The sequence below is a fragment of the Ambystoma mexicanum genome, chromosome 7q (assembly GCF_040938575.1).
Source record: "Ambystoma mexicanum isolate Mex_15411 chromosome 7q, UKY_AmexF1_1, whole genome shotgun sequence".
NCBI classification, from domain to species: Eukaryota; Metazoa; Chordata; class Amphibia; order Caudata; family Ambystomatidae; genus Ambystoma; species Ambystoma mexicanum.
This window is the reverse complement of record NC_090941.1, coordinates 706092331-706111516: the sequence shown is the minus strand read 5'-3', so window position 1 is coordinate 706111516 and position 19186 is coordinate 706092331. Positions and strand designations below refer to the sequence as shown.

Below are 19186 nucleotides of genomic sequence, written 5' to 3'. Positions count from 1 at the left end.
AGGAGCAGTCCAAGCCGCTGTCATCCTTCTCTGTAAAGCCATATGAAATGGCAGCACCGGGTCAGTGGGTGGACCTTGTTCAAGGATATTGGTCAGGTCATCCTGCAGAAAATCCACTGGTGGTGCAGACCACCCCAAGTACTCAGTCACCCTCGACATGAGTCGCCTGTACGAAGATTCAGCATGCGTACCAGGCTCAGGCCTGCCAAACTCAACCACTGGGGAGGTATCAAGACCACTGGCATCGTGCAAAGACTGACACAGGTCTTCCAAATGGCTATGACCAGATAACAGGTCGTCAGGAACCTCATCAGGCACCAAACCTTCCTTCGACCCTTCATCCACCTCAGAGATGTAATCCAGATGCTGGAATAAATCCCTGGATGAGGGCACAGAAAAAGGCTCAAATAACGGCCTCACTGAGTTTTTCAGGGCCTTCCTCAGAGTTTCCACCGATGCACGGGGTACCTCCGGTAAAGCCTCCACAAAAGGTGTTGAGGATTTCGACGGAATCGATGTCGAGCGTGGCACCGATGGCTTCGACACAGGCCTCGAGGGCGTTGCCCTAAGCATGTCCTTCGACGGCCTCGGCACCGATGGCTTCGACGACTTCCTCGGAGGTGGAGCCTCGAGAGAGTCCCTTGACGGACATGGCGCTGATGGCATCGACGTCTTCTTAGAAGACCTCACAGAGCGATCTACCTTGTCCGATCAGGACCTCGAAGGCTCCCGATGATTGCGCCGACCGCCAGAGCCCGAAGGCGTGCGAGCGGTGGCCCTAGCACATTCCCTGCCGGCTTCTTTTGAAGGCGCGGACGGAACAGAGCTGTGCGATTGGAAATCGCCATCATCTCCGTACGAAATGCATCCCATTCCACAGCGCAGGAGAGGAATACTTTTTGGGACAAGCAACCCGCTGTCTGGCGGAGTCCTCGGACGAGGACGGCGACCGGTGACCGCGAGTGCCTCGAAGAGGCAGAGGAATGGCGGGAACCACTCTGGGACCGAGACCCCCTGGACTTACGCCGACGACGCAGAGAGTCGCCCCTCGAATCGTCGGTCGAAAGCCCAGCGGATTTCGGCTTACGGGGCTTGGCAACCCTACCAACCAACAGCTTCTTCTTTCGCTCCCGCAAGGATTTGGACGTCAAAGACTGGCATTCGTCACAGTTATCGGTGGCATGGTCCTCGCCGAGGCACCAGAGGCAGACATCCGCAAGTGACATCTTGGAACTGCAGTCCCGACACTTCTTGAATCCCGACCGCAGAGTAGAAGAAGAAGACATAACTTTCACAAACCAAGTTCGAAGAACTGATAGAATCAGAAGAACCAAGGCGCGCCGAGATCTCCGAAGCAAACACGTTCGTGGAAAAAACGGAACTGACGCTACGGGCGTCGTGCGTCCTACATATAACATCAGGTGACGTAAGCCGTCGGAGGAGGTCCTCGAACGGGCGTATCAACGTCATTGACGCAGGACGCCAAACATTTTCCGAAGCAGCACAGCTGTGGTGATCATCTGTCATAGATGTGGAATACGTCTGAGGAACCAATCTCTTTAAAATATGGAAATATGACATAGAACTTCTGGCAAGGTCTCAGCAACCAACATAAATTGGAAAGTCTGTGCGGAAGACATTTCCAAAATGGGTTATTCATGTAGAAAGGAGAGGGGAGGATGTGGGTGGAATTGAATCCTCGCAGAAAGGTCCTCATAGCTCACAACCTTCAAAACTAGATTGTTCTGTAGCTCTCCATAAATTATAGCCCCCACAATGCACAGACTTCAGTGAAAGAATGCAGTGGTGGTGTGACATGCACAGCAATGTGTTCATCTCATGTTATATTATATTATTTGGCATTTATGGAGCGCTCTATATGTCACTGGTATGACCTCAAAGCGCTGGTAGGTTGACCGCCCTCTGGGACCGGAGTCCAGGTCAATTGAGAGAGTAAGGCGTCATAGGGTGCACCAGTTATGTGTGCATCTGATGTAATTGTTTGATTGTAGCTGCATCCTAGCATTCTGTGAGGTGGAATTGGTATCATTTGAATGTGTGCCAACTGGAGGGTGGATTCCAAGATTGGGTTCAGGCTTTGTTAGGCCTTTCTAGGACGCTTATGTGTGCAGCTAGGCTGGTTTGTCATGGGATGTAGCTATGATTTATTAGAATGAGTTGTTCATCGGGTAACGTTCGTATGTGAGCAGCTAGGCCGAAATTGATAGAGGGGTATAGCTGTACTCTTATCTGTGTTGGTGTAGAGAGTAAGCATAGTGATATGGGAGGTGAGTGTTTGGGTGGAGTTATGATCTAAGGAGTTCACTATTCTGGATTTCAAGCATGCGTTTGCTTAATAGTGACTTAAGTGTATTCACTGGTGTCATTGCTCATGATCACATTGAGCATTTGTCAACAGTTGCAAGAACTCAGTCGCCTCAAATGGTTGTGGTCGCCATTATGAAAAGCCACGTTTTTAGAGCTTTGCGGAAGGTCATATAGTCTTGGGTGTGTCAAATATGTGGGGGGAGAGAGATCCACAGAGTTGGGGCCAAGGTTGAGAAGGTGGATCCTCCAATCCTGACAGAGTTAGAGGTTGCAATCACTAGAAGGAAGGCAGTGCTTGATCTTAGGGTGCGAGATGGGAGGAAGGATTTTATCTTTTCTTGTAGGTACAGTGAGCCAGTCTTGTGCACTGCTCGGTGAGTGATGAATAGTGTCTTAAAGATGGCCGTTCGTCCGACTGGGAGCCAGTGGAGGGTTCGGAGAGCAGGTGAGATGTGGTCTCTATGTCCCAGGGGAGGAGCAGTTTTGCAGCAGTGTTTTGGGCTCTTTGTAATTTGTTGAGTTGTATGCCGGAGCTCCTAGGTATAGGGAGTTGGCATAGTCCAGTCTCGACATCACAATGGACATTACTGCGGCAAGTCTGTTCGGGTAGGAGAGGTAGGGAAAGATGCATCTGAGATGTTTGAGGTGGTAGTGACAGGACTTTGACACGTTGTTGATTTGAAGGGAGAGCGTTACGCCTGATTCCATAGTGCGGTACAGGTTCTTGACTATATCGGAGAGTGGGGGGAGGCGGGCTGAGGGATGGGTGCCATGGGAGCGGGTGTGGCAGAAAGGCAGTATTGCCGCACACCATGATTTCAGTTTTTATCAAGGTTCAAAAGGAGGTGGTTTATTGTCATCCAACGGCAATATCGCAGAGACAAGCTTCAAGGTCGCGATGGGGGTTGGTGCATGACTTGGGAATTCTTATGATAATTTGGGTATCATCAGCGTAGTTGTTACAGGAGATGTTGTGCATGAGGATGTTTCCTGGTCATATAGAGGTTGAAAAGGAGACCAGATAGGCATGCGCCTTGGAGTACTCCAGTGTTCACTGAGCGAGCAGTTGAGACAAAAGGGGAGAGGAGGGTTATTTGTTTCCTGTTGCTGAGGAAGGAAGCAATCCATTTGAGAGCAGTGCGATGGATCCCCAGGGAGTGGAGGCGGTCAAGGAGGATTGAGTGGTTAACCATCAAAGGCTGCAAAGAGATCGAGGAGAATCAGTGCTGTGCAGCCTTCAGAGTCTGCAGTGACCTTCAGATCATGCCAGATCGAGATCAGAGTGGTTCCTGTTCCATGTTACGGTCTGAAGCATGATTGTGCGGGGTCGAGGAAACAGTTGGATTCTATAAAGGAGTTGAGCTGGGAGAATGCTGTCCTGTCAATGAGCTTCACGAGAAATTTGGTGTTGGAGATTGGCCTGTAATTCTAGGGTTCAAGGGGGCCGAGGGATGCCTTTTTTAGAAGTGTCTTAACATGCTCTATTTTGAAGGCATCAGGAAAGATGGCAAAGGTGAGGGAGTCATTTAGTATAGTTCTTGCACGTTCTCTTGCGCAGGTAGATGAGAATATTTCTTTCAGGACAGAGGCAGGGCAGGGGTCGAGGGGTGACCCAGAGGGTTTGCTGGCTGATAGTAGGTCAAGGAATTTGTCTCTGGAGATGGTTTTGAAGGAGTGGAAAGTAGAGAAATTGGGTGTCGGGCAATAGGATCAGGAGGGGTCGGTAATGGGAAGGGGGAGATGAAGGACAGTTTGGTGTTAAGGGTTGCTGTCCTGTCAAGTGCAGTGTTGTAGAAGTGTAGGGAGAGGGAGTCACAGAATGATTGTGTGGTGGTGGATTGGGTAGAGGTGCATGTGGGTTTCACGAATTCTGATATAATCATGTGGAGTTCTTTGCTGCGGTTGCCACAGTTGAGAGTTTGTTTATTGTAATAGGCTTTTTTGGCCTTCCGAATTTCGGATTTGCAGTTAACGGTGGTGCAGGGCAAACATGGATCTGCTGAGATCAGCATTAGATGCTTGCCATATGCATTCAGGATAGTTATTTTGTTTTTTGGCATTCCTAAGGTGGGGCGTGAACCATTTGGGGAACAGTCCTTTGCATGAGGATGCGAGCGCAAGAGGAATTAGTATGTCATTAAGCCAGGAGTCGAAGGAATTGATGATTAAAAGTCGATCATGGGGCAGCGTTGCAGGGGGACGAAGAAGCAGGGCTTCAGATAGGTCGGGAAGGACTTTGTTCTTCAAGTGCATCAAGTGCAAAATTGCATCAAGTGTATGCCTCAAGTATGTATCAAGTGTATGCCCACCTGAGTGGGTTGGACCAGTGGTATGATGGGAGAGGTTGATCGCATCAAGACTGTCAACCAGCGGATGACTCACGGGAATATCGAACCAGATGTTGGAGTCTCCCTGGAGTGTAAGAGATGGGTGATTTACTTGAATGGTAGCTATTGAATTACAGCGGTTGTTGGCAAAATGTCTGTCGTATCCAGGGGGTCTGTAGATTAGCAGGAAGCTGTGGGTTAAAGTCGGTGGTAGCTATAGTTTAACTAGAAGGGATTCACACAATGCAATGCATGTCTGGGATTCGACAAGTGAGACAGAGAAATGAGGATTGAAGAAAACTGCAACTCCACCACCTCTGTAGGGTCTATTATGGGCAATGAGTGATTAGCCAGGGGGGGAGGCTTTGTGTGCTATAGGGGCAAAGCCGTTGGAAAAGCAGGTTTTGTGATAAAAATGAGGTCAGGTTTGTCAGAGGATAGGAGGTCAAAGATGTTGTGCCCGTTTCTTGCTACGGAAGGGGAATTAAAAAGGATGCAAGGGACTTTGTGTGGGGAGGTGGTTTTAGTGGTGCTCATCGCAGTGGGAGCCTGAGGCACATGGGTGCCCGGTGGGGTGGTGGGTGTGGTAGGAACATTCAAGCTGGTTGAGACAGGTTGGGGTGGGGTACGCGAGGGGCTGGGTGCCTGTGGACTTTGAGTGTCGGGTGGGAGGGTTATGTCGATGGGTGTGCGGGGGGGAAAGGTAGGCAGGCAGAGGTAGGTATGTGTGAGACTAGGGGTGGGTCAAGGGGGGTTGGGAATGGATCAGTTGGTGTGTGGGTATTTAGGCAGGTAGATTTTGGAATGAGTCTGGGAGGCGCTGGGGGTTTAGATGTACACGGTGAGAAGTCAAGAGAAAGCGGGTGGAAACTGGGGGAGGGGAGAGGGGAAGTGTATGGGTGTAGGGGAGGGAGAGGCTGGGAGGATGGCCTGAAGCAGAAGTGTTGAGGAGTAGAGGGTCGAGGGAGAGGACCAGTCACGTTTCTGCATTTTGATTGGTGCCATAGGGGTGCGGGAGAGGGTGGGGGGTCGGGGGAGGTTGTCAGATGGGAAGGGAGACGAGGCTACCGTTCTAGCAAGGGCGAGACAAGCTACTTTCAGAGAAGGGAAGGGATATGGAAGCGCGGTTTGTTGGTGGGGGTTGAGTAGGAGTTAAGGGGGAGGGAGAGGGAGGCATGGAAGGTTGGTTGAGAGGGTGGGGAGTTCCCCAGTGGGCTAACGGGGAGGGAGTGGGCGCCATAGGAGGTCTGAAGAGAGGAAGGGGAGTTATTTTTAGGGCACAAGGATGGAGGGGAAGAAGAGATGGATTTGTGCTGTTTGGAGTGCCAGAGGGCTCCCCTGGCCTGGGAGTTCGATAATGGATGTGGTGTACAGGCGGGGGTCTCAGGATGTTCTCAATAGATGTCAGAGGGAGAGTGGAAGTCGATGTGTTAGGGTGGGATGGGGAATGAGCGCTTGAGGAGGCAGGTGTTTGGCGTGCCAAAGAGCTCCTCTGATCTTAGAGTTGGACGAGGGATGATGGTAGGAGAGGGGGCGGGCGGCGTCAGGGTGTATTGATGTACAGGGGAGGGGTTGTGGTTTGGGATCAGGTGGGGGATAAAGGGGCGTTGTGAAGTTGGGTGCTACAGCGTAGAGCGCGCGCCATGCGCAGTGAGGGGTGAGCCATGAGGGGGTAGGGATCAGGACGGGTCGGAGGGGGGATATGATGGGCTTGCTTCTCCATTTTAGGAGGAGGTCAAGGGCAGCACCTAGAGATTGAAGTACTAGTAACAGTAGATGTAGAGGCCCTAGATGTACAACCTGTGTCTAGATTCTGGATACCAGGGCAGTGGGAAGAGCCAAAGAGGGTGGAAGTCTACATGCAGTAGCAGCGTCTAAAATATAGGCAAGTAAATCACAGTACCATCCCAGTGGGAACCTCCTAGATTTGAATCAATGCAGCAAGACACATTCTAAGTGAGTGGCACAGGCAGGTAACTCACAGTACTATCACAGTAAGCACCCTCTAGATGTGAATCAATCTGACAAGAACAATTTCCAGGTGTGCGGTACAGGTAAACAAATCACAGTACTAGCTCGGCGGACATCTTCCAGAAGTGAATCTGACCAGCAAGAGCAATTCCAGGTGTGCGGTGCAGGTAAGTAAATCACAGTACTATCTCAGTGGGCACCTTTTAGGTGAGAACCAATCTAACATTCTAGGTGTGAATCAGTCTAACAAAAACAATTTCTAAGTTACAGTGGATGTAACAGGATCGTATTCTAAGTCACCGGCATAGGCAAGTAAATCCCAGAGCTATCTTAGTAGGCACCTTGTGGATGTAAATCAGGCTAACAAGAACAAGTTCTAAGTGAGCGGGACAGGAAATAAATTTCAGAACTATCTCAGTGGGCACTTTAGATGCATATCTAGCTAACAGGAATAGTTTCAAGGAGTGCGGGACAGACAGATAAAATCACAGTACTGACTCGGAGGGTACTTTCTAGATGTGAGTAAAGCTAACAGGAACAATTTCTAAGTGTGCGGGACAGGTGGATAAATCACAGCATTATCCCAGAGGGCACTTTCTGGATGCAAAACAAGCTAACAGGAACAATTTTAAGTCACAGCAGGCACTTTCTAGATGTGAATTAATACAACAAGAACAATTTCTAAGACTGTGGTACAAATAAATTACAGTATTATCTCAGAGAGCACTTTCTAGAAGCAAATTATTGCATCAAGAACAGATGAGATTCAAGACAAACTGAAAAGCTTGCTAACGTGCGACACAGGCTAACAATTACAGTGTTGGGATGGTTTGCAAAGTGGTAGGGCTTCCAGGGTGGAGTGATTGCTCTACTCCCACCCCAGTCACACTTTACTTGGCTGTAGCTGCTGGTTAACGGCTGGCCACTGGCTTTCCCGGCTGATACCTGCAGACACTATCTGGAGCTGCCCTTTGACTTGGGGCCCTTAGCCGCAGGGGCTGCATGGGCAGAGGGCTGTCCTGGGAAGGTCAGTTATGACTGGTGATCTGGCCTATCAGGGGAGGAAGGCAGGCTGGGAGGCGGGTGCGGAAGGGGATTCCATGGAAAGGAGAGGGTCAGGGGAAAATAGACTGCATGCGGGCCTGGGGGGTGGGGGGGCTCAAAATACTTTTTTGAAAAACACAAACAAAGCCCAGGAGGGTCCATGCACCACAACACTCACCTGGGACGCCTGAGTGAGACGAGTATTTTGAAAGATGTAGCCCTTCTCAAACCCAGGGAAAAGGTGTACTTTTCATTAAGGAGGATGTGGGGGGTAGGTGGTGGAGTGAAACCTTGTCTGCAAGGTCACAGCACCAAATCAATACACAAACCACAATGTCTGCCTTTTACAAATAAACAAGAAGGGTTCAGTCTAGAGCTCCCAATAAGCTGCAGCTCCTTGTTCGTCCTCTGATATTCCCCAAGAGTGGGCAATCTCAAACCAAAGAAGAGGTGAGATTAGGCATGCAAATGAATGGGCGTCCTGCTTTGCAGACATTTTGCCTCCGATATGATAGGTTATTTATAACGTGCTTAATACCCGGAGGTTTCTAGGCACGGACCCGGGGATCGAGCCTGTGTTGCTCTGTGTCGTCTTGCTTCCAAGACGAGAACGTTACCCCTGAGCTATCCACAAGAGTCAAAAAAGCTTGACTTTAGGTAGAAAACAAATCCAACCACTATAACAAAGATGGAGTGTCCCCCATGACCTGAATGTAACAGGAATATTTAGGGCTCTGGGATATCAATCTGCATTTCAAAGGCCTTCCAAAAAAAGTTTTAAAAAATGTAAGACCGAAATGGCTTTTGGATATGGTCGAGAGGCTGCATGCGCAAATCTCTCCATACCTCCTTAACGACTGAAAACAAAACCCCACAAAAACAAACATTAGAGAGATTGTTGCTAGATACAGTGCAACATCCAGTCTTCCAGTACCACGACTCTGATGCAAGAAAACAGACAGCCCAGCCTGGAAAATAGGTAATAGGGTAGGTGTGTTATTGGCGTGGCACAGAGTGTTGTGACGTGGAATGGGACTGGACCACCTTAAGGGGAGAGCCACCTTAAGAATGCAAAATGAAGCTAAGGACACAGGGAAAGGAGGGAAGAAGAGGAGGGGCTACTAGAGCCCGGCACACAGTCTGGAGAGGGACAATAAAAAAGGTTCACTACTACAGTGGCTCCGGTATGATTGAGAGTGTGGTGGATGAAGTAGAGAAGGGGTGTGGCCGAGGGATTGCTTCCTCCAAGGTAACACTGAACACAACAGGGATAAATCCTAAAATTGTTTTTTTTAACTCAAACTATGGTGCTAGCTCGGTTGCTTGTTTCTCAGACATGACTCATACTTACACTTGTTAGGACTGTGATGGGTAAAAAGGGTGTTGTAAAGTAGGCATGTGAGCACTGTGAGGAAATTAACAGATATTTCCTCCTAGGTGGATTGTGCAAAACGTGAAAGCAGCATTCACACTGGGGCTACAAAGCCACAATCAATATAAATGTAATAGAAATTAGTAAATAAGAACCTTAAAATCATGGTTTATAAACGTCAACTGGGGTCGCTGTGGAGTGGCAAGAAAATCATCAAAATCCATGAAAGTGGGAGGACCAGGTAATCCCACAGGCTTTTGAAAACACTGATCAGAGCAGGACATCAAGGGAACGAGTTCTTTCGATTCTTCTGGGTACACCTTCGACACAGTCTCCATCTCCTGCTCTTTTTGCATTGCGTTTCTTTGGTTTTCCTGATAAAGAAACAGAACATGACAAACTAAGTGGTGCATAAAAGAAAATATTCAAGGTCTATGAAAGACATTTGCAAAGTTATGGGCCTGGGTGTACAAAACAACAACCTGCCCATGTTATTTAACCACCAACTAAACTAGGAAAAATACACTGTGCATGCTATTGCTATACTTAAAAGTTATTCAGTGTGTTTGGAAAAAACACACTCAAGATCGCTACAGGCTACGGTTCAGTATTTCCGCATTACATATCGCATGCTGTGCTAAATTTTAATATTGAAGGCAAACAAGATTTTAGAACGCCTTTCGAACTCATGCTAGCCATGCCAAAGCATTGCATGCGTTTCACAGAGCATAGAATGCCATCATAGATGGAAACACAGAATGCTGCAGATTTGTTTTAACGCAGCTATCTAGTATTTGCATTTCTGAAACAGTGGAAGCTGTAACGAAAATGCCTTCTCGTTTTAATAGGTTTGATCCTTTTACAGTAAGCCCATCACTACAGGTCAAACGTAACAGCCACCTTTACGCCTTAGAAACAGGAGGTAAATATTCACAACAAAAAAAAAGAGGAACCACTAACCCACTTCCACCCACATAGTTGTACAGATATGCTCAAATCGGTGGTGCCAGAGGAGCAGCGACACAGGAGACGTTCCGCTGTTATAACAGCCTGATTAGAAGTAAAAGGTAAAAATGCCTCTTAATTTGCATGAATTACTAGAGGCAAAGTGATATGGGTTATAGATCAGATTTAAAGCTAAATCAATTGTACTCTTCTAAATAACTACCCCCTTTGGGAAAGGGAATTACTCTTTCACTCCCTAAAAATCATTGTACTCTTTACTTTAAAGAAATATAGGAAGTAATCACTCCCACTTCAAAATCTTATCTAGAGCACCGAGTACGCCTATAATCAGGTTTTTAAAGTATATGCACTTGAATATGGAACAAGTTTTGTTAGGTCACAAAGCAGACTAGTATGTTTTCGAACAGAAATTAGAAATTCACTTTAGAAAATACCCGTTTTTGCTCAAACAGTGGGAACGTACTACTTTCTGCTCACTGGCGTCTGCTTACTCAGAAACTATAGTCAAAATGTATTTATTACATTTGTTTTTATAACGCGCCTCATACGTACCCGAGTTCGGTTTCTAAGCGAGGATCCGGGATTCGAACCTCTGTTGCTCTGCATAGTTTTGCTATCAAGACCAGCGCCTTGCCTCTGTGCTATCCTCCGTTCACATAATCCGAGACTTTAGTAAACAAAACGACCCCCTGAACAACCATGTTACATCAATTCATAGCAAGGCCTTGAATGTCTAAAAAGTGGATTACTTCAACTATGATACATTCTTGAATGTCCGAGTTACAAAGGCACCTACAAGACATGCCAACAATTCATGGGTGATTGCATTTGAAAAGGGGAATGTAGATATGACCCTGTGGATAAAAAGTTACATTCTAAAGAGCTCATTTTGTTTTAGAGGTTTTTGAGAGTTATCTGGCACCAGAAAAAGGCAACACTGAGCATGGAGGAGAGCTGGCAAGCTGATGAGGATGAGAGAGCTGCACTTCAAATAGGAGTCTACTGATGCATGGATTTCATTTCCTCTTTTCAAACCATTGAGTTTTTCCAATGCAACTAGACTATTTCTGATGCGGTTTGGTTTTTGCCAGCATATTGAACACATTTTTAATGTGCTTTTTGGGGTTTTGCCTGTGGATTATTTCTGGACTAGCAAAAAAAGCTGCTTTTCGAAACAGTATAAATGTAAGATTTACCATGCCATGTTTCAAATGAACTCACATTGCAGATCGGTCTTTAACTGTACTGTTGATATGTTTATAACAGAATAGACACTTATTATAAACATATTATACAGTCATGGTTGCAAAGTTATAATTAAGGTTATATAACACTTACATGGGAAAATAAAAGGTGCGTTTTCCTATGTAACCAAAAGTTTACGAAACATGACACCACGACACCAACTGATCTGGCCAGATACAAACATGTCAAATTTGCTTTAGTTTCTTCAAAGTGTTGATGCCCAAATCATTGCTGAACATGCTTATTTGCATTCCGATTTCACTAATGCCAGAAAAATCATTATTTCAGGCTGGAGATCTTCAAATTGTTTACTTCAATGTTCGAGTTTTTTGGAAGACACCTAGCTGTCAAAGTGAAAAGCACTGGTGTAAAGATAAGCATGTACGCAACCGCTCCATGTTCTCCCTGCGGCCCCAACGCCCCTCTTATTCTTGACAAGCGTTTTTTCCACTTTAAGAGAAATGCAAAGGGGAATGGCCACTTGCAAAGATAAATGAACACAGAGGGAAGTTGCCATCAAGGGGCATAACCAATGGGTAGGAGACTGAACGTTGTGCTATGGAGTATTTTGCAAAATATGATAGTTTTTCATCAGTCTTTCGGTCCTTTGAAAAATGCACTTCTCTCTTGAAAATAACACACTGAGAAACCTGAAGGTGTCTCACTGTCTAGTTCCTGGGGATCTGTCATCCAGGTGGCCAGGACACGGTATTGCTGTTGCATCCAGTTCCTGGGGGTAGACCAGTGAGGGAGGATCACCTGGATGAGGGGTCCTCGGGGAGTGGAAGTGGGACGCTGAAGGGTGAGACGCGGTATCCCCTTCCTTATGACACCTTTTCCCCATACTGCCTAGTTGGATACTTAGAAACGCTAAGCCCCCTTTTCCACAAACACTATCACAGCATGAACGACAACAGACTTATAACCGAGCCGTTTACCTGACATGTCCCAACCCAAAGGTCAGGCAATTGCTGACAACTACACACACCTGACTACCCTTTTCCCTTCCCCATAGGGATAAAAGGCAGAGCACAAGAGCACACTCCTAGCAAGACCGAATGCATGAAGAATCAGCCATTCCAGGACGGCTGTTCAAACGGAGGAGAAAGGCGGCGAGACCGGAAAGGACGTCAAGGACGGACTTGCCTTGCCCTTTTCAACCCAGACCCACAAAGCCTACGATGAAGGAGAAATAAGACCGGGAATCGCATCTGGCAGGTGGTGTGACAGATGTCGGCAGTACATGACACTTTCCCGCACTGATAGCCATGGCGGGGAGACGGGGTTGCCATTGTGGTACGGTCCTTGATTCCAGCGCCAAAGGAACCGCCAACGAGTTCAGCACAACCAGTGAGTCGGAAGAATCTGACAGTCAAACTGACTGTGTTGAGCTCAAGGTTGCAGTGGCAACATTAAGAAGATAAAAGACAGAAGGTTTTTGTGAACAAACTTAGTACCAGAGAGAGTGGTCCAGCGCCACGTGGGCGCTTAGTGGAAGGTCTATGGCTGGTACACTTCTCCTGAAATAAGACTGTTTTGAACATTGTGAGTAAAGAAACTACAAGTAGCAAGAAGCCATAGGGAAGTCTGGTATAAGAAGTTAAGGTGGTCCAACAGGGGTCAAGCAAAATCCCTTTTACTATCGAAAGTCCTTCACACATTGCAGAAGTTTTGATATTGTGAAAGTGGTATTTGCGTCCGGCTGAGGGAAACGCTGTACAAACTGTACTTTTGTGAACTCGCACTTTCCATAGGCCAACAGAGTAACTCGGTGAGGCGGGATCACCCTTTGGAAGTCTCCGTGAGAATTGGCAAAGTGTTTAGGAGGTCTGAGCCCAGCCGAGGGGGACCTAATGTGAACATTGTGTGAGTGTTTAAGAAGACATTAAGACTTATGATTATTATAGAAGAAGAGAAAGTTAAGCAAAGTGGACTGTGTTACTGGGGAAAATGTGAACCCGACTAAGGGATGCCTACGAATTCATTGTGATGATAGAACTGTGTGAAACATGACTGGGGGCTTAAGAGAAAGCCTGACTGGGGCTGAGACCCGGACTTTGTTTGAAAAGTTTATTCGGACAAAACAATATCCATTAAACACATATTTTAAAAATATAACAATAAAAAGCATGACAAATACATTAATCCAAAAAATGAAACAGTCTACAATATAATTAACAAGCCCCAACAAAGTATCACATAGAAAAATTCATCAGTCTTCTAAAATACAAAGATAGTTAATACAGTACAAAGCCACACATAGCAGGATAATTTAAGATACCAAAACACATCCTCTTATGGCACCCCTTCTCAGAGACATTGCAACCCTCCGATATGAAAGCAGGGTACAAGCAATACATTTTATTTTTTGCCATTAATAGCAGCATCACCGCTGGCCTATATAAACGCAACCCAGTACATCTCAATACTTGCAAAATGGTTCGCTCTCTAATGATTGCATAGCCAGGACAACACAAAGTAAAGTGTGCCAGATCTTCAGAGGGGGCACCACAGACAGGGCAGCTTGAATCATCCGAGTAGCCTGTCCACTTTGCCATATTCCCCCTCAGGCGCAAACAATCAAAACAGGCCCTGGTAATAAGCCAGCTGTGGTGACCCACCCTAGCCCAAATGAGGTACGGCTGAATAGAAGGCAAACCACTAATAAGCAGATGATACACATCAGCCTGCGAAGGCCGCACTGCATTAATACCAGTTGCCACTTGTTCCCTGATTACCACCTCCTTGAAGGCGTTTACTTCTCTAGTTTGGAACAGCCTAGTTGGAGGTGGCATAACCGCCAAAGTTGCCCTCGTCTTGGGTAAAGGAAGAACCCAAGGGGTCTAGAATCACTTTTTTTAACTCTTAAAATGGGCAATGTGAACCCGACTGAGGGATTGCCAGGAGAACACCAAGGGAAGTGACTACTGCATGGTGTTAAAACACCCATAAACATTGTGATGATAAGTGTGAACCCGACTGAGGGATGCCCCACAGTGAGGGGTTGGTCTGAACCCAACTGAGGGAAGCTGACGATTGAGAGAAGGATCGGAGCACGGATGATGGGCATCCAAGGGTGAAGGGTAATCCTCCAACGTGAAGATTATCAGAAGGAACTTTTTGTTTTGTTGCGTTGCATACCTGGCCCTTGAAAGCAAGAGACCTTGCATGAAAAGAGAATTGGACACAGAGAGCTCCGATATAGAGAAAAGGAACTGTAAGCTTGTGCCGGAGAAGACCAGCAGTGTGCTGTGCTCGAGCGTCCCGCGTTGTCCCGTGATACAAACGTGGGGAAGGGAGACCCCGGCCATAACATCCCGATTTATCACTTGGTGAATACTTCTTTCATTTCTTGTGAACATTATCCCACACTCTTTTGTAGCATAGCGCTAAGGATTGGAAATAGTTTTATTTTAGTATAGACCCTTTTTATTTGACTAGACTCCACTAGGACTGTAGTACTATTTGATGGTCATAGCTTGCTCCCATCTTAGATTTCGATTAGGAGTTTTTCTAACCCACTTTACTGTTTAATAAACACCCTTGAACTGTGATCACTTGTGTCGGTCTTACTTTGATACCATGCCTTCCTTACAACACACAAAGAGCAGATGCAGCAGGTCTCCTTCTCTACAATTGTGGTGCAATCAGTCCTGATTGATGACTAACTCCTCGTAAGAAGTTGCCTGCTGTACCCTATGCTGCAATTTCACCATCTTTGTGCATTTGGGGTAGACGGATAGTCAACTTCTGCACCTTGGTCTGATCATGGGATTTGTGTTACGACAAAAGGAAATGGTCACAATTTGGGAGTCACCTCTGTTGACACCACGCACAGCTGTTTTTCTCTCCCAAATATCAGTGCACGGATGTCTATATATTTTATTATTTTCCCCAACACACTGAATAGGAAGCAATGTACTCTTGGAACGCAAGAATTCACTCACTCCGATGATAAAACTGGCCCTTATATGGCAGTTTATTAACTGAAATAAACCACACAAAATAAAATATAGAATTAGAAAAAAAGTTACATCACCATTGGCATAGGTTCGCACCACTTCATGCCTGCCAAGAACTTCACTGGACACCTTCTCAAACAAGGCTTGGCGCAGACAGACAGCACAACAAGACTGGAACCGGATTCGATGCGTCCACCGTCTCTCAGTTCAGCTGAAGCTATGACTCTCTCATTGCCAGCCTCGTCTGATGCCCCCAATCTAACTTACACAACTACAGGCTAGTACTTTTCCAGAAAGATCACCTGCTGATTGCACTCCATAGAGACCCAACCGATATACTCTGTGGAATGCTGTGACAAGTAAACACTGTTTCTCATGGGAGTGGAAAGAACTCCTTTTGGCTTCAAAACAAACCTTGACTGGCCTGGCCACATCAAGATGTTTTTCCAGCGTTTCAGAAAATGCAGACGGTATTCAGAAATTAAGCTTTCACTGAGAATTGGAAGCAAACGTCCACTGCTACACCCAGAATGCATTTCACATAGACTCAATTTGGAGTAAAAGATATAAAATGTTTTGAATACATTACAACAACCCAGGACGACCATTTGTTTAGTTGCAAGCAATACTGAGCACCAGATCACTTTCTTTCATTGCACTCGTAGAGTGTTTGCGATGGGAAACTGCATGGAACTAGGAGACTGGGCTGTGGAATTCTGACATAACCATTTGACGTGTTCACACTGCCCATGAGTCTCAAAGTGAGAACCAGCTACTGCTATCGAATTCTGATGCACAGAGTAAACTGAAAACAAAAATGTACTTCAAGCATTTCAAGCATATCATATAGATACATGATTTAATATAAATAATAAAGGTGACCACGTTGCAACTTGAAATAGTTACACCTATTACACAGTTGCACCATTTATTCCAATCAATGTAATAACCTTGGGGGAATTAACAGGGCAAATCGTTATACATCAGTGGGACGCAAACATAGCTGCGTACAAGGAATCTAATTTAAGGCCAGCGCTCTCACTCAATGAGTTCCTTGTGCATGATTTCAAATGGTTGAGATTATTTTCTTGGTTTAATCTTAGGACAGGATGCAATATTTTCAACTTTCAATGTTTTTAGTTGCATTAGTACACTGAGATTTTAAAATGTGTACTTGGTGCTAGGCAAGCGGTCCCATGCAAAGCGACAATGTCCGATAGCAGGAGAGGGTAGCAACAATCCGAGCATATAATTACTACAACAAAGCCTCCCTTTGTTTGAATGACCAATCGCAAACTACCCGAGACCTCAACTCTTGAAAATGGCATGCACTGAGACAGATCAAGACAGACGTGCGCAAACACTAAGAGAATCTTCACACCTTAATGGTCGCTTCTGTGTCTTTAAAAGAAATTGGAGTTTCCTTTACTAAATCTTGGAAAGTCTCTATTTAATATCAAGACTGTACACCGTCATTATGCTTGTTCAAAGCGTATTAAGCACTAAGAAAGCAGGCTGGTCAATGGGGTTCAGGTAAACATTCTTGAAGACAGAAACCCCCAACCAAACCGCTGCTTTCACAATACCCTAAAGACATGCTTGCACCTACCTGGAAGGGGTTCCATGTGATAATGCTGCCTGTAAAACGTCGAAAGGGAGGAGACTTCTTTGCCTGACCCCTAAAATACTTTCCCCAAATATTCTAGGAGGGGTATCGTTTTATATTATAAACTCCCATGGTAGAATATTTGGGGAGAGTGTTTTGATTTTAATGAGGGTGCATGTTTGGGGAACTGTCGCCCCCTGGCGCCCAAGTGGCTATCACTGGACACTCTGGACAGCTTACAGTGCCATAGGGGTGTAGGCCACGAATTGGGAAATATCAGTACCTGCATCAGATAACACAAAGTACACCCACCATGCTAGGGTAGGGGAGGATAATGGCGTGAAGTGCTTTCTAATAGCTATGTGCAGGTGAGACTGGCCGTGCTGCCCAAGTACTTCCATCACTTGCTCATACACTTTCAAGCAATGTACTACGGAGAGGTTAGTATGGTGTGGAAAGCTACTTAGGCATACTCGGCTATTGGGGACGTCTTCCACTATCACGTGTCCCGCACATGCAGCTGATCTGAAGTTATTTCCTGATTTTCATTTCATTGAATTTATAAAGTGTTTTCGATAAAGGCCCTCAATAATAAGACAAACGGTACATTAAAAAATGCAACTGTAGGACTTAGAACCATTTAAGAGGACAGCAAACGAGCTTTAAGAGACAAGCCAAATGAAGATAAGGAAGGGGAAGAATGGACACCAAGATGTGAGGAATTCCAAAACGTAGGAGCTAAGAGAAAAAGATCAAAACGAGATGACCCCCAAGGAGGTTTATGGGTAGTGAGATTGAACATGAAAAGAGGAGGAATATAGACGTGAACCAGAGGTGAGAAATAAGGAGTGACCAAACCATATGTGCATTTAAAAACAATGCACAGATGGTGAAAAAGACAAGTTTCGAAGGATAGCCAAGAAATAGAGCGAAAAGCATTAGAAGCAGATGTATGATGTGTAAGAAGAAACCGCTTACGAATAGAAGAACTGAAAATGCAACATAAGGGAGCAATGCGATAGGCAGGAAGACTGAAAAGGAGAGGAGAGAAATAGTCTAATCGGGACAGATTCAAAGTAGAAAGTAGAATGTTAGTGGCTTGAAAAGAGATGAAAGGCTGTACCTTATGAATTTGAAACAGCTGAAGACGACAGAAGCAAGCAGTGTTAGTGATATGAGAAGAAAGAGAATAATCGACCGACAGATTGTGAGCAGCATGGGACATAGGAATACGAAATGGAGGGAAGGAAATAGTAGGACAACAGGGGGCGGTGGAGAAGGAGGAATAGAGGAAGAAAGAAAAAATAAAATGTCGGTTTTAAAAGGAATGAGGTGAAGGAAGCTTGAGTGCATCCAGGTTTGGACAGTCAGCAAGCAGACATATATAAACAGCACCAGTAAAGGAGGAAAATGAAAGAAATATCTGAGTAGAAATGACAAGAAAGGCTAAAAGCTTGATGAAATAATCTAACAGTGCAGAGTAAAGAGAAAATAGAAGAGGCCCACAAACCAAACCCTGATGAGCACCCAGGATTCAAAGGAGCAGGAGGAGAGAGATTGCCAGCATAGAATATAGAACAAGAACGAACCGAGAGATAAGACCGGAAACAGTTGAAAGCAGGAACAGAAAGGCCAAAGGAGGAAAGAATAGAGGAGAAGATGGCAGTCCGCCGTGATAAAAGCAGCAGAACGTTTGAGTAGGATGAGAAGAGAGGATAGTTTAACGTAACAAGTAGAAAGAAGATAATCAGTAACCGCAACAACACTCTTGGTGGAATAAAGCAGGCGAAACCCAGATTGGAAGGGAAGAGGAGAGAGTTATGATCTAGAAATGTAGAAATCTGAGAATTAACAATACGCTCCAAGACTTTGGAGAGGAAAGTAAGAAGTGAGATAGGACGAAAGGTAGCAGGAGAAGAGTCCAGTGAAGGTTCTTTTAAGACTCAGAAGAATCACTGCATGCTTAAAAATCACAGGAACGAAGGTGGTAGAAAGAGAAAGATTGAAAAGAGTGGTAAAATAAGATTGAATAGGAAAGATCTTAAGAATAAGAGTAGATGCAAGAGCCCAAAGGGGAAGCTGAGGGATGGGCACTATTAATAGAGTTAGCAGGAGTGGCATCAGATAGAAGAGAAAAAAAAAAGTGGTGAAGAGGGGAGGAGTGAGAAGGGACCGAATGGGGAGTGGAGGAAGTTTGGAGGGATGAACAAAGGTGAAGAACCTTGTCAGTAAAGAACATAGCAAAGCCAGTAGGGGTGAAAATCTCGAGAAGGGTCAGTGTAAGGTGGACAAAGTCTGGAACAGATTAAGAGGATGAGACGGTAAGGAAAGAACCCGATTAGAGTAGTAATGTTCTTTAGCAGCA

General features: G+C 45.7%; 1 protein-coding gene across 3 annotated transcripts in view; it reads right to left on the bottom strand.

Annotated features, from left to right (window-relative positions):
- SKA3 (spindle and kinetochore associated complex subunit 3) overlaps positions 1-19186 on the bottom strand; it is a 1028231-nt gene that overhangs the window by 430412 nt on the left and 578633 nt on the right. For all 3 annotated transcript variants that reach the window (XM_069639377.1, XM_069639379.1, XM_069639378.1), the window contains exon 8: positions 9198-9416. In XM_069639377.1, coding sequence (XP_069495478.1) covers positions 9198-9416 — 219 coding nt within the window. The remainder of the gene's footprint in view (positions 1-9197; positions 9417-19186) is intronic.